At 33.0% G+C, this 15,024-nt stretch overlaps 2 protein-coding genes across 7 annotated transcripts in view; both read right to left on the reverse strand.

Moving 5' to 3' along the window:
• Positions 1-1,136, reverse strand: part of Eif6 (eukaryotic translation initiation factor 6) — a 2,453-nt gene extending 1,317 nt beyond the window's left edge. The window contains exons 1-2 of the mRNA XM_070307983.1: positions 916-1,136; positions 430-515 (exon numbers count right to left, since the gene is read on the reverse strand). Coding sequence (XP_070164084.1) covers positions 430-515; positions 916-1,022 — 193 coding nt within the window. The 5' untranslated portion in view covers positions 1,023-1,136. The remainder of the gene's footprint in view (positions 1-429; positions 516-915) is intronic.
• A 2,371-nt stretch (positions 1,137-3,507) lies between these two features.
• The window catches only part of LOC138939771 (kin of IRRE-like protein 3), a 150,586-nt gene continuing 139,069 nt past the window's right edge, over positions 3,508-15,024 (reverse strand). For 2 of the 6 annotated variants that reach the window (XM_070307924.1, XM_070307927.1), the window contains 8 exons: positions 14,779-14,887; positions 14,117-14,303; positions 11,552-11,690; positions 9,660-9,847; positions 9,173-9,306; positions 8,499-8,721; positions 7,401-7,509; positions 4,936-6,617 (listed from right to left, as the gene is read on the reverse strand). In XM_070307924.1, coding sequence (XP_070164025.1) covers positions 6,529-6,617; positions 7,401-7,509; positions 8,499-8,721; positions 9,173-9,306; positions 9,660-9,847; positions 11,552-11,690; positions 14,117-14,303; positions 14,779-14,887 — 1,178 coding nt within the window. In that variant the 3' untranslated portion in view covers positions 4,936-6,528. Of the gene's footprint in view, positions 3,959-4,934; positions 7,510-8,498; positions 8,722-9,172; positions 9,307-9,659; positions 9,848-11,551; positions 11,691-14,116; positions 14,304-14,778; positions 14,888-15,024 lie in introns of those variants that run through there. The other 4 variants (XM_070307925.1, XM_070307928.1, XM_070307929.1 and 1 more) reach the window with 4 other exon arrangements.

The following is a 15,024-nucleotide window of genomic DNA, read 5'->3' on the forward strand; positions in this document are numbered from 1 at the left end:
AAAGCAGTGGTATCAACGCAGAGTACTATGAAAAATTTGTATATATATATATATATATATATATATATATATATAATTTTTTTTTATTTTTGATATCTTCAACAAATATATTTTTTTATAGCACTAATTTGTTCACAATGCAGAAAAAAATTAATATTAGTAGAGATATTACTTTAATTCTATATTTATACTGAAAGCATAATTTTGAAGAGATTATAATGTTTCAAGAATTAAACAGAAAATTTTTTGAAAATCAACATTTTTTTCCAGTTTTTATTATTTAATTATTTATATCTTATTATTGTGTTATATTATATGATAATCAGTTTAGTCAATATTCTGGTATCAGTAAAGATTACTTTCTCACTTACACTTCAATAGTACTAGCACTTAATATCCACATGCTGATAAAAATTTTAATATACTTGCCAACACAGAGTCGACCTATGATACGACATCCTGCCACTGATGCGTGAATAACAGGAATTGTCTCTGCTAATTCTGCTTCAAATACACTGCAATTTCATCAATAATAAATATGATAAAATTATAACAAATATATACACATATGGTTGAGATAATTGCAAAATTACTAAGAGATGACAATCTGACATTTCACTAGTATAATTAGCAGTATATTATATTACATTACAATATATTTATAATAAAGTTTAACATTTATAATTACATTCTATTCTGCTTAATAATGCATAATTATGTACTATTTTATATATGTTTTAAGGTTATGTATCAAAATATTTATCTCAATATTAACGAACTCTCTTTTGATATGTTTTATATGCATTATATTAATAAACAAAATAAAAATTAAAAAAAATATATATATATATATATATATATATATATAAGAATGACGGTTTCACATAATTGTGTTATAAATGACGTCATTCTCACCTGTAAAAATTTTCGGAACCGCCGATCGCTACCAAGCAATAAGAGTTTGTCAGTTTTGAGAAGACGCCAATCTCATTGTTGTTTTCGAATTGTACACGCACTGCCATGATAGCGATTGCACAGCTTTTACATCAGCGTATAAGTTAAAATCTCGTAAACGTTTACGTTCGGTAAATTTGTAAACGCTAACCTCGAAAATTTGCCGCTGCTTTCTGTCGTAAAACACGAGGTGAGGGTGAGGGCGAGGGATGATCAAACATCAAACTAAAGTGCCTAGTTACTTCTAGGGACTCTAGACCTAGACCAATCGGATCCTGCAACTCCCGCAGTTCACGGTTCAGCAGTGGAGGGGACAACGCACATAAACGCGAACGCGATATAATATATATATCTATATATATAACATTTTTTCGTAATGCTATTAAGTTTTATTAAAAGGGTAAAAGAGTAATATTTATATGTGTGTAAGAAAATATATGATTTTTTAATTACTTTAATAATTAAGAGAAAAAGAATTCCGTTTTTACATTTTGAATTTTTCAAACTAATCTAAACATATAAATATACGTGATCGTAATCGTATACAAACTATTTATCTTTTAGTTATTTCTCTTTTTCTGTATTGCAAACCTGAAGTGCATTTAGAACCAATCACCCATTGGGGTACAGTCGTATAGTAACATTTAATTGACTAATCAGAACAAAAAGATTTCTTTGTCCTGATTGTTAATTGGACGCTAATTTTGCTTTATTGATAAAATTTCTCGAGAGATTAAAATGATGTGAACGCGATTCTTCCATTGACGTTATCGATGGATAACGACATCTCGAGCTTTGTGTAAGTTTAAAGTTAATTTGAAATTTCTGTATGCTTACGAAGATAAGATAATGTATTGAATTATGTGCAGCGATAAATGATAAGACGGTACGTGATGATTACATCTAATTATGCAATAAAACGTAATAAACAGTATAACGAAAACAGAGAGAAAAATAGGAGTAATTTGTAATATATAAGAATTATTACACTATATAAGATATTATGAATAAACGATTGAAGTATGAAAAAATAAAGTTATGTTATCATTTCATTTCTTTTTTGTCAGTTTCAGTGAGTCTTGAATTGTAAATAAATAAATAATTTTCATGTAGAAAAAGGAAATGAACGGATTTCTTGATTAATTCAATATATCTCTTTAGATTTATTTTAATCTATTTTTAAGAAACATATTATTTATAGCAAACTTTATCTTTTTCGCAGGATTCGTATTATATGGAAGAATTGTTTTTATCCCGTTTTTTTCCCGCCTTGTGATCTTGTCCGGAATGCTAAATCTGCTGGAATCTTATCGCCGATCTGGCAGTTGCATTCTGGAGATTTTTATTGGTCGATTTAACACAGAGCATGCATGGTGATGTGTACGACTGGATACAATTCAACAGCAGATAAAAATGTAGAAGGTAAGTAAATATAAATCACGAACCTCTCGCAAATATATTATTTTCGCGCATAGGAAATAAAGTTTAAAATAAAATCAATCAAAATCATTAAAAAAAATCCTAGTTCAAGATGTGCTTCCATTATATATCTCTCATCTTTCATAATTTTTAATTAAGTCTCTTAAATTGGAATAGATAAAATGTTTTTGTGACATGATCTCTTATCTTGAAAAATCAATCTCCCTTGTCAATAATTTCATAATAATATTTTATATATTAATATTTTATTAATTTTTCTATATTAAAATTACTTTAAAAGTACAATTTTCATTATTACAATGTCATATTTATCGAATTAGAAATTATAATCTTCCACAAATGTTTCCGTAATTTGAAAAATTAATTTATTATTATTATAAATGTTTCGCAAAAACAGAAACATTTTTTTAAAATAAGAATCATATTGCTTTAACATGATGTGTAATATATATTTATCGAATGACATTTGATTCATATATAAGATGATATAAAGCGTTATAAAACTAAAAAACAAATATTTGGAATATAACATTTCATATGCAACAAAGCAATATAGTATCAAAATATTATATAATACAAGATGATTAAAAAGAATGATATGTAGCAAAATACAGAAATAGAATTAATTATGTACCTGTTTTGGTACAACAAATTGATGTGCATACAATGGTTTGATAATGTAATAATTTATATATTTATATATTTGATTATATAATAAAATTATCAATTCCTGAAATTGAAAATGGGGGAATCTATTTTTAAAATCAGTATTGCAAATTTATTTATAATACAATCATGTCGAGTGTATATTACTAGCGGCAATTCAATTTTGTCATAAAATCATATCATAAGAAATTTTATAACAGTTAAGTGTTATTTGTAAGATCGTGAACATAATTTTGCAGGGAAATCGTTAAGTTTTGAACGATTGTATTCTGCCATTTTTATTTTTTCATACTCATATGCATAATAGTTGCCAATATCGATTAATTTATTCGTGTTCAACTTGTAGATAATAAAATGCACTTATAGTTACTTACTCTTAAGGTGTCAGTAAAAATAGCAATTGATGAAAATCATTGTTTTATTAACAATATTATTGTAAGCGTTATAAATATGCGTAGTTTTTACTTTGATTAGTTCTGAGATCGTATCGATCATTTACTTTCGACATTGGCAGTATATTTTGAGAGTAAAAAATTCCGTCGTTCTTGCGTCTTTCGATCGCGATCATAGATTCGCACGTCGAGAAACACGAATAGTTAATATAATATTACAAGCATATATATGTATGCAGTTCTTTTAGATATATTCCACACTCATAATTATTGAGCCTGATGGAAGTAAAACTACAGTTCTGATTCGACAGTTTTGATTTGATTTTGTATCGTTCCCGCATTCGCTCTTTTTTCATATCTCGCTTTTTCCGTCGTGTATACAAAATAAACATAATATAAAGTCTTCAGTTGTTCGGCTTGAAGGTCGTGTATTGCGGCAGCTTTTCACTCTTGTAATAGGGCTTCAACGTCGCTAAGCGATCGGGTTTGAGAAACAGCTGCTCCCCCTGTACAATTTCCATCTTAGGATCTTAACGTATCTTGATATCTCGTAAATTTCAATCCGCATTAACCTGCCTTATGGAATAACTTGAATCTCGGATATTTATTACTGATTACAAGTATTTGTCTTTCATAAGGAACTTATTCATTTGAAGAATTTATTTTTAAACTATTCTAAATCCACATCTCTAAAAAATGAAGATTGTTTGTAGAAGATAAAAAGAGAAAGATCTGTAAGGCATAATCTTTACTTTTTAAAAATATGGATTTAAGATATTTTATATAGCAATAAACATTTCTCATTTGCGTTAATGAAATAACATGAAAATGCATAATATTTAGATAATACATAGATTTCAATATGAATTTTACATAAAATCTGTATGTTTGAAAATAACAAAGTATTAATATACGAATATATAATATATATTTTATACATGTTTTTAATATATGGGATTATATAGAGAAGATTAATGTAGATTTGGTATGGATGCATAAGGATGAGCTAGCACGAATTGCTATCATAATGTTCTACAGAGGTTATTACTTGGCAGTCAGGAATAGAAACTAGCATGGGTGCAATCTGTGCAGATCTAGACGCGTCCGAAATGTCCGGTATGAGAGGACGGAAAGTTATCTCAAGAAGGGTCGTTCTACCCTCTTGATATCACAGGTGCCAAATAGCTCAGGCCATAGTTGGATCCAGCATGACAAGCAAGAAATCCGAATTAAGAAAGTACATACTACTATAAAAAATACATAAGTATATAAAAGCATAATGCATAAATAAAAACGTACATTTTAAATCACATATATAAATACAAGTGCAAATAAAATATATATTTAAACTTGTCTTTATAAGAGTAAATAAGAATTAGAATGATAAATAGTCATAAATTTTTATGACAAATAAACGATGATTGCAATTTTATACGCGATATTTGATGTCAACGATATATTAATAATATTATATAACAAAAATTAATTTTTTTCGTGTATAAATATTAAAAAAAGCAAGATTATAATGCTTAAAAAAAATTCGTCGTATTTCGTAATCAGGATCGGGGAATATATGTTGGACGTGATAACAAATGGCAATTATATACGCATATATATATATATATATATGATCACTTTTTAATGATGACAACTTTATACACGAAAAGAATGTCTCGAAACTACTTTTTTATACGCCATACAATGAAGTATTTCACATCATTAATCCGATTATTATAAACTCGGTGGTATTTGCTTCAGGCTTAATTAATGACGATGGCAGCAACCAGGAGATACACTATAGCTAATCTTACCAAGACGATCAAGGTAAGGGCAAACAATATAGTGCGTCGTATTTGAGATAGGGATGAAAATAACCAGTGGATAGTTTCTCTGTACATATAATTCCGTAAGGTGTGCAGGGTACATACAAAATGCAACTCCGGCATGCTCACTCATTGGTCGACGCACTCTGAAACGATTTGTACAGTTTGGTTCTTCGTTTTTCGAGAGTCTATCTCGAACGGATAAATTATTCGCGTATACGACTACTATACAAATGCGAATCAAATCACTAGCTGTCAGCTGTTTAAACTACTCTTTGCAACAGCGATGTAGAAGCCCATTGTATATATATCGCGAACGTGAGGGTGGGCGATTACATCGCTGTTAACATCAAACTTTCATTTATTGGACGACGATTCGTACGTCAGGATCGTGATCTAAACGGATATATGTATATGTGTATGTACATATGCACTTATATAATATATTTAATGAGATAGCAATATATCGTCGTTAAATCGTAATGAGCATAGTTTCGACTAATTAATACTTATTATACAAACATTCTTCAATGTGATCTCCGACGGTTCTTTTACAATGTTTAGCATTTCAAATACACGATGTCAACGATCAGATGGAAAGAAAAAAATGCGTTTGTAGTAATGATATTTGCTAATCGCGCCCCTATAATTTTTTTTTTTATTAAAGAGGGCAGTATTGAATACGGCAGTAATGAGTTTCATGTATTAATTAATTATAACTATTTTTTCTTACATCTGTTATATATTTTCGAAACGATTTGATGATTTCGATGCGCAGTAAACTTTGGAACAATCCAATAAAAATTGCGTATGATACACATTAAAGCGCATAACGTATATACTATACATATTATATATCTGCATATTGGTCGTGTGTCAGAAACACGCACAAGTACAATATTTTATTTATATATAAAATCTTTGACATTTTTCCGACAAAAAAAAATGAAAAGTTCGCGCTCCTCTTGATTTTTTCAATCCAATTTAACATGTCCCGTTTCTTGTGTAGAAGGAGTCTTTCCTACGCCAAGATTGCTCGCTCATTGATTAATTAATAAATGTATAAGAAGAAAATATTTGTGTAATATTGATATTTGTTAATCGCGCATATATAATTTTTTCTTTTTAAGACGGGCAGTATTGGACACGGCAGTAACGTTTTTTGCATAATAATTAATTGCGACTATTGTACGTTTTCGAAATGATTGGTGATCTCGTTGCGCGATCGCTCGTCCGTCGTCAAGTGCTGCTACTTAAAGCGTAAATTCGGCGATCTCGGCCGAGTTCAGTCTTACGTTCTTGAATCCCGTAGGACGCGCGGCTGCAGAGAATATGCTCCTTTCTGGATGCAAGCGAAATCAAAACAACACGAAATGAGCTATCCGCGCGAGACAATGAGTCAACTCGGATGAATCGATAGGAATTCCGTTCAAGATTAAGCATTTCAATCTCAAGCAAATTCCATTCAATTCAATTTAATTCGGTTACTTTTTACAAAAATAAGATACGGTGCGTTCTCTATAAATGGGAATACGCGCGTTTAATCGACAGGATAGGATAATGGCAGCATTATCATCGACACGCTCTACTTATGTACATCTATCTAAATTAAATTACAAATAGGATACAGCGGTAATTGGTTGAGGGACACCCAGAAACTAGATGCAACCAAATGCATGCGTAATGCACCCTACCGAACGCATAAATCACTCAAGCGACTATCGCAATCGGAGAACGCGATACTTGCGCGAGCGGCGCGTGTCTCTGCATAAGTATCGTAATTTAACATCGGATCGTCTAAAAACTTCTCTAATGGATAATGTCGTCCCAATATAATCATATAGTTACATTATAACGATCATAACATCGTAATAAACTTTTACGTAAAATCGCGAGCGAGAATGACATACGCGCACATTTCTTAACATCATTTCATCAGCGAAAAGTATCAACAAATTTTTGGACGACTTAATAGAATGCGTTTGGTACATTAAAGCGTATAATAACGTCTGTTTATATTTTTACATTTCCACGTTGGTCGTGTATATCGGGAGAGAGAGAGAGAGAGAGAGAGAGAGAGAGAAAGAGAGAAAACAAATACAATCTTTTTATTTATATATAAAACCTTCGAGATCTTTCCGGGAGAAAAGATGGAAAGTTTGCGCTCCTCGTTCCTTGCCTTTTTTAATCCGATTTAGCGTGTCCCGTTCCTCGTCCTGTAGAAGGAATTTTTCCTGCGCCAAGATTGCTCGCTCATTGATTCAATTAATGGTTATATACGGACGTGCGGGGTGCGTCAACGTTTTAAACAAATCGTCAATTTTATATTTTCTCTCATTTTATTTGACGAGCCCCCGAAAGCAAATGGTTGAAAAATTAATACGATAGTCACCGACAAACAATCCGACGAATTAACCGGCAGAAATATACATTAATATCAATCCGTTGACTACGTTAGTTAAATCGCTGTGCTTAATCCGAACGGTTCGTCTCGCATTCAGGTCAAGTTGCATGCACTTGCAGTTTTGCTTTCGCGAATGCATCGATTAAATTTAAACGCGCGTGCTTTGGCCAGGTAGCTATTTTCGAGCGAGTGCAAAGTGAGCAAGCAGTTAAAAAAGAATCAAGTTTAAAGCGGAATAGCTAATAACTAATGACGTGTTGGTCGGTGACACGGCAAAAGAATACGAATTTTGTGGTAAGATTAATGTACACTATACAGTAACAAGAGCGAGTAGAGTTTTGCATAAAAAAAGATATATAAATATAAATATAAATGTAAATAAATATGAGTACTATACTTTACATAAAGAGATAAAAAGAAATGCCTCTTCTAAAGCTATTTGATAGAAGATTATGTCACTATAGAATGCACCAACAATTATGATATATCCATTGTAAAATCAATTTTTTAATTGTAAAATCAATTTTATATATATATATATATATTTTTTTTTTTTTTTTTTTTTTTTTGCAAAAAGTTTGCCGTGCAAAACTCTACAATCGCAATAACTAATTTCGAATATGTTCCAAGGAATCGTGTCGAAAACTTGCTGCAAACTTTATGTGCAATTCGGAGGCAAGTGTAATAAATATATAAAAAAAGAGAGAGAAAGAGAAAAAAAGGAAAAGGGAAAAAGTAACGCGAGAAGCACGCCAAATTTTATTTGTGCGAGAACAGTTCGTTTTTTTTTCTCTCTGTCTTATTTGCAACTTATCTGACCTGCAATGTGTATTGTCCGTGAGACTGTCCATGATGATGATGCCTCTGATAATGTTGCTGTTGATGTTGGTCGTGCTGATAGCATTCCTGCTGGTATTGCTGCGATGGGACGGGTTTGAGAACGTGATTGGCTCGCTTCTCCGGAACGAACTGCTGACTCGCACGTTCCATCGTATCCACTGCCAAACGTGGATCCTCTATCATAGCGTTGGAAGCCTTTGTACTGTAGAGACGGCGGATATATTATTCTGGTTCTGTTTCATTAGAGATGCTTTGTTGTATACGCGCGATACACGTGAGAAAATGCTTTTCAGATAATACTTTTAAAGTAATTTTCTAAGGATCATTTAGCTTGAAAAGAAATTTAAATCATCAAAATCTAAAAAAGTGAGAGAAGAAGATGCTTCTATAAATGTTTTCTTGTTCTTAAATTTTTTGTTTTTGTTTTTGATAGAACAAGATATGAAAGATTCAAAAAAATTTCCCCATTCATTTGAAAAATATATGTTTTTTTGCAATAAAAATCTCGTATCACTGCGTATGCAAATTCATAGATGTATATACTCTAGCGTAGTTCTGTTCAAATGTACACAATATTGGAGCATCGCGCGTGATCCATGGCGGCGCCTACTCGTTTATAAATCACCGCGCACAGCGCAATATCGCGTGCTTACCAATGCACTTGCTGCAGTGCCGGTACTGTGTTTCTGGCTACGCAGCATCTATCCGAACGTAGGAAACAAACGAATCCCATTATCAGCACCGAGAGCACTGTGAATCCAGCTACCGCGCCGATAACGAGGGGGATCTGCGGCAGAGAGGAATATTCTATATCCGCCGAGAAACATTTCGCGCGGACGTTCATATAACATTCACACGCACACAGTACGTAATTTATAAAAGTTATAAATATTTTTTAGGATTTGTTTGTGTATTATACGCACGTCAATCATAAAATAATAATATAAATTTACAAATTCTCATTGTTTTACTTCATGAGAATTTTATTAATGTAAATATATATTTTTTTAAATTTGTTTATAAGAAAAATTTGTCTTTTAGATGTTGGAAGATGTCTTTTAAAAATATATTGTAATTCGTAAAATATTTCAACTGTGTGTACGTGTACAGTGCGGGTGTATACGCGTGTGTAATGTTTACCTGACCGGGCTCATCGACTTTCAGCATGAGCGTTCGTCTGTCACTGCCACGATCGTTCTCCACGATAACATGATACAGCCTTTGATCCTCTTTTACCGTACTTGTCAACTCTAAGATCGCTATGTAACAATCCTCCGAAGCCAGCGGCTCCAGATCGAGCGCGCGATAACGCGGTTCCAGAACTTCACCTGTCGATAATAGAACGAATCCATGCATCTCTCGACAATTTGTATTCTTCCGTTTCTACGAACAACTGAAATAAAATTTCGCAAAATAATAGACACTTAATTAATACACATAAAAAAAAATAACAGAAAATTAATAAAAACGAGTAATAAAAACCAAATCAACGAAGCGTTATCATTAAAAAAAAAAAACTAAAAAATAATAAATAATATTAATAAAACATAAAGAAATGATCCCAAAAATATACACGGAATATAAAGTTCTTAAATATTATATACAGTTTAAGGTAGCGTAGGCAATTATCCGGGCGCGAAGAACCCGTGTCAACAGAGATTAATTAATCGTCCGGTATCTCGAGTAACGATGGAGGGAAAAAATACACGGCGCGAGTAGAGTGCATCGATTTGGGTTTTGCGGAAATTGGACGGATGTCTCAAGACCGAAACGATCTCGTAGCTCGTGTTACGGGCGAATAATCAATTAACCAGAGAGTAATTGCGACTGTGCAACGGCGGAATCGTCGATAAGGTACCCACGGTGAAGTGCCAATTATGCCGAGAAGCGTAGGAAAAAAAAAATGCGTACGAAGGAGCAATCCCGGAAAAAAAGCCCGAGTGTTTTTTTCGCTGGTTCAACGAAGGAGGAAAGTTTAACGTAATACTTTCGCGAAAAAGCATAAAAGAAAAAGAAAGAGAAGAAAATATTAATAATTAACACACCGGCCTTATTTGTAATATTCCGAATAAAAACTAAAGTTTATACGTTAATGGTTCGTTAGACGAGGTGATGGGGGTTTCGTTTCGCGGAGACGCGTAACGAACGAATTGCACTGCAAAGTTGTGTGATGGCTGAAAGATGAAAGTCAAAGCGAAACAAAGTAAAATCGAGTCAGCTCGTCGTCGCGGTCGTAATAATTTTACACGCCAACAACGTGCTTCGAAAGTGGTATCTCTTTCGTACATACGTTGCCCCTGTGTGTAGCTCGTGTTTACCGAGACGTTTACAAAGATAAAGAGCGTGGCTATCGTTTGTGGCTGGCTCGCGTGGTGAGCAATCTAAAGCGCTATTGTAGAATAGTAAAACAAAGCATCCAGGAGATCAATGTTCCCTTAAACTTTAATAGAAAGTTTCCGCTGGGCGACCTATTAATTCATTGGACCTATCCGTTTCGAATAATGTCTTTTATTCGAGCACAATGCGAACGCATCTATCGCTTTACAATTACTTTTGTAAATAACGGTATTATTTATTTATTTTGTAAAAGCTGGATAAATAATAGAGATAATCCTTTACAATTCTATTTTTAATGTGAATTCCATATAAAGATTTATGACAATCCTTCATGTACCTTTTTAAAAAATTTCAGTTCGTAAATTATATCTTTAGCATACCCCTTTTTACATATCTTCTTATAAAAACTCAAATAATAGAAATTAATAATAACGTTAAGGCAACAATGAGATAAAGTTAAAATAATAATATAATATTTCAAATTGATCCAAATGTCTAAATTAAATGTTACATATCCCTGTATAGATTTTAAAAGTTCGATTCTCTATTATTTGCTTTTGTCGGTTATCTACGTTATTTTATTGTCTCTCGACGCAGAATTTCCTTAAACAGAATACGCAAAGGAGAGAGGAAAGATCAAACCGAGGACGAAATCGAACACTTCTTGTGATAGTTTAAGGCAAACAGTCTCTAACCGGCGTGTAGTCTGGTACTGCCCCATTCCCAGGCAACGAGCCGCGGCTTCGGGTCCGAGCACAGTCTGATCTCTAATCTGGCCGGGCTACCCTCCGTCGTTACGACGACGAACTTCTCTGTAATGGTTGGCTTCACCACCTGCGACACATGTTTAACATCCTTTGAATGGAAAGTTCGTTACTGCGGCCGTCCCTCCCTTTTCCTTTCCATCCCTTTCATCAAACGACGAACGTGAACGCTACGAATCGCTTCCTGACAAACGATTTCACGGTGTGCCGTTCTGCGAGCGAAACGTATCTTAGCTTCTGTATTATGTCAAAGTTCTAATGGAACGACATAATAAAAAAAAATAAATTACAGCTTATCGCATACGAACTTCAACACGTAAAAACGTAATACGCTTTATATAAACAGTTGACAAATACATAGTGGCAATTAATCAATGGCACGGAAATGTTTATGACGAAAATTGAAATACTGGATATAGTCGCGATTTTTTTTATCTCGCTAATATATCGTAACCTTCGCGAAAGAGATATTATCAGGAAAAATGGTAGCGATTCGATGAAAATTGCGACTTAATTTAGGTACGAATGACTAAGCATTCGATACGAAAGCGAAATGATATTTCATTCACAGACAGAGATTCCCGCTATGAATACAGTTTTCCATCGCGAAAAGAGGAATCCGTGATTTATGATGCGCGCATTATAGCCCAATTCAATGCGATATTGCGTGTCGTGTTTATCGCGAAATAAAAATACTACAATACGGATATATTTCTTCATGCTGTGGATAATTCGCCGAAATAATTCGTATTCATCTCTGCCGTATCGCGTTTCAAAATCCTCTGTTTCATCAATCGTGTATTGAAATGTGCTCGCGCAAATATAATAATATATATATATATATATATATATATATATATATATATATATATATTCATCATTTTCGCAATGTTTATAACAGCGAAACTATATCGTATTTGCGTACATAATTAAAACGTTGATTTGATTACGTCGCGCGCATATCGACGTTTCAGGTTGATTTTCAAACACCGTGTCTATGAAATAGCTTGTATAATAAAAATTTCGATTGTTCCTTTCAATACGCGATATTCGACTCTCGAGGTGAATATGTAACACAAACCGTATGTACGCCCAACGCCAAAACCAATTTGCACGAGATATTGACATTAATAGCATTGCTGAACAGATGAAACAGCTTTGTATTAAATGAAACGGAAATGAAACCTTTGCGTAGCCAGTGACCCGCATTAAGTCGCGTGTGATCTGCCCTTGGGCAAATTGAATAAAGAGGAGAAAAAAAAATATCGCAATATATCAAGATCTTTTCATTTACGTTATCGATATTATTAATCGAGTAGTATTAATTAGCTGTTGGCCACTGAACAGAGTTGAATTGCGAAACACTATAATATCATAATAATTGCAATACATAACTCAATCTTTGGCCATATATACGTTACTGTTATTTAGACATTTTATTCGCAACGTTGCACCCGAGAACATAGATAAAAAAATCGATTAATGCCGAACATGCTCTGATGAATTAAGCATAGTGGAAATTTATTTAAAAACTCGTTACAACGATTATGCGCGTATTTATATGATATGAATTGTTGTACGCGAAAGCATTGAAGTGAACTTTTCCAATTAATTGTTATTACAGTTATTTTCATGAATTCGAATAGAACAAAAACAGATTTGCGTCTACATAACATCGAGAGCCATTCTTTTGAGAGAAACAATATGGTATTCGTTACAATTAACGAAGGTATCGATTTTTAATATCGTGTCGAATGCGCAATAAAACTTGATGGAAGCTTGACGACAGAAAAACTACAAAGCATACTGCCATTAAAAATGTATTTCAAGTTACATAGGTATCTCTACTTGATATATATATATTTATATACCGGTTTGTATATTGCCAAAAAATGTGCGTTTCATCATAATTATTAGAAATCGATGCATAGAATTTACTTTGCTTTAACAAGCAATATTGTAGAATGCATTAACTTTGAATTATGATAAAAATAATATATACATAAAAATACCATATATAATGTAATAAATCTTAATTTGCTTATCAAATAATATATTTAAACAATTGATTATTTTACAATCTTCTTTTTAGCGCGAAGTTATCGCCGTTAATACAATTTAAATTTATCTCGGTATATTGTTTCTCTACGAGATAATGAAATGAAATAGGATTAATGCACGAGAGCAACGTTTCTGCCTCGTTACGCGAACTACACCCTATTAATTTCTCTTCGCCAAGTATGGAAAATTTTTAAAATTGAACGACAGAAAGCGAAATATGTATTCGCGAGTATCCTGTTTCAACGCGCACGCGCGAGAGATATTCGATAATTCGGGATTCCGCAAATAGCAAAGCGATATTTTTTCGCGACAGATCCGCCGGAAACGGTTATTCGTCAACGTCGGCTGCCCTCCCCCCCCCCCCTCGATAATTCTGATTTGCAGCGAAACTTTTTCAAACGTTCCGCCGCGCATCCCGGCGACGTGTCATCTTACCCTTGGAGCGCCGACCACTTGCAGGGACACAGGGTCGCTTTTAACTTCCCTGACGTTGCCATTGATCTTGTTGGAGGCAAGACATATATATTGACCCTGTTGCTCGTACGTCACGTTCGTCAGGATCAATCGCTGCCCCGTTCCGCATTCCAATGGCATACGGCCGTCCGTGAATATCTGCGCCCATCTACGCACACGCGCGATCAGAGAAATTTGTAGATTAAAGGCACTTTGAGATCTGAATTTGCTACGGTAGAAATATACGGTAACCAAAAGGATATTAAAAAAATATAAGAAAATAAAATGTAAAAAAAGAATTAATAGTATTTTTCCAGGAAAATGTAAGAGACGTCAAAGCTATGAGATATAAAAATCTCTAATGAAAAAATGATAAAAATTGTTAAAAATAAAAAATTCTGTATAACAATTAATGGCACAAGATATTATGTATATACCTGCATATTTTTATAATATAAAATAAATATATATATTCATAATGCGGTATGTTAATAATCAATAGCAAACATACTATTTTAAATAATATCCTTTATATGAAAAAATTACAATGAATTCAAATGTGTGTGATTAAATTATATTATTAATGCGCGTATAAATGTACAGAACCTAGAGAAATGAAAAATTAAGTAATTAATTTAAATCACCTGTACTCAGCCGGCGGCATCGCATCTGCGTGACATTCGAATGACGCACCAGAGTACAACAATGCAGTTGTTAATCGATCTGGCCCGACTGCGCTGATCATCGGTGGATCTATGAAAAACCAGTTTATTCTGAGATTGATAAATAAAGTTATGAATAAAAAACGATTTTAGATGACAGTTTCTAGTGACTCTAATTCTGTATTTTTTAAGTATTACATTGATATATACACATATAATCTATAAAAT

Source organism: Polyergus mexicanus, unplaced genomic scaffold, assembly GCF_030449975.1.
Source record: "Polyergus mexicanus isolate NDT 795.1 unplaced genomic scaffold, iyPolMexi1.0 SCAF_15, whole genome shotgun sequence".
Lineage (NCBI taxonomy): Eukaryota > Metazoa > Arthropoda > Insecta > Hymenoptera > Formicidae > Polyergus > Polyergus mexicanus.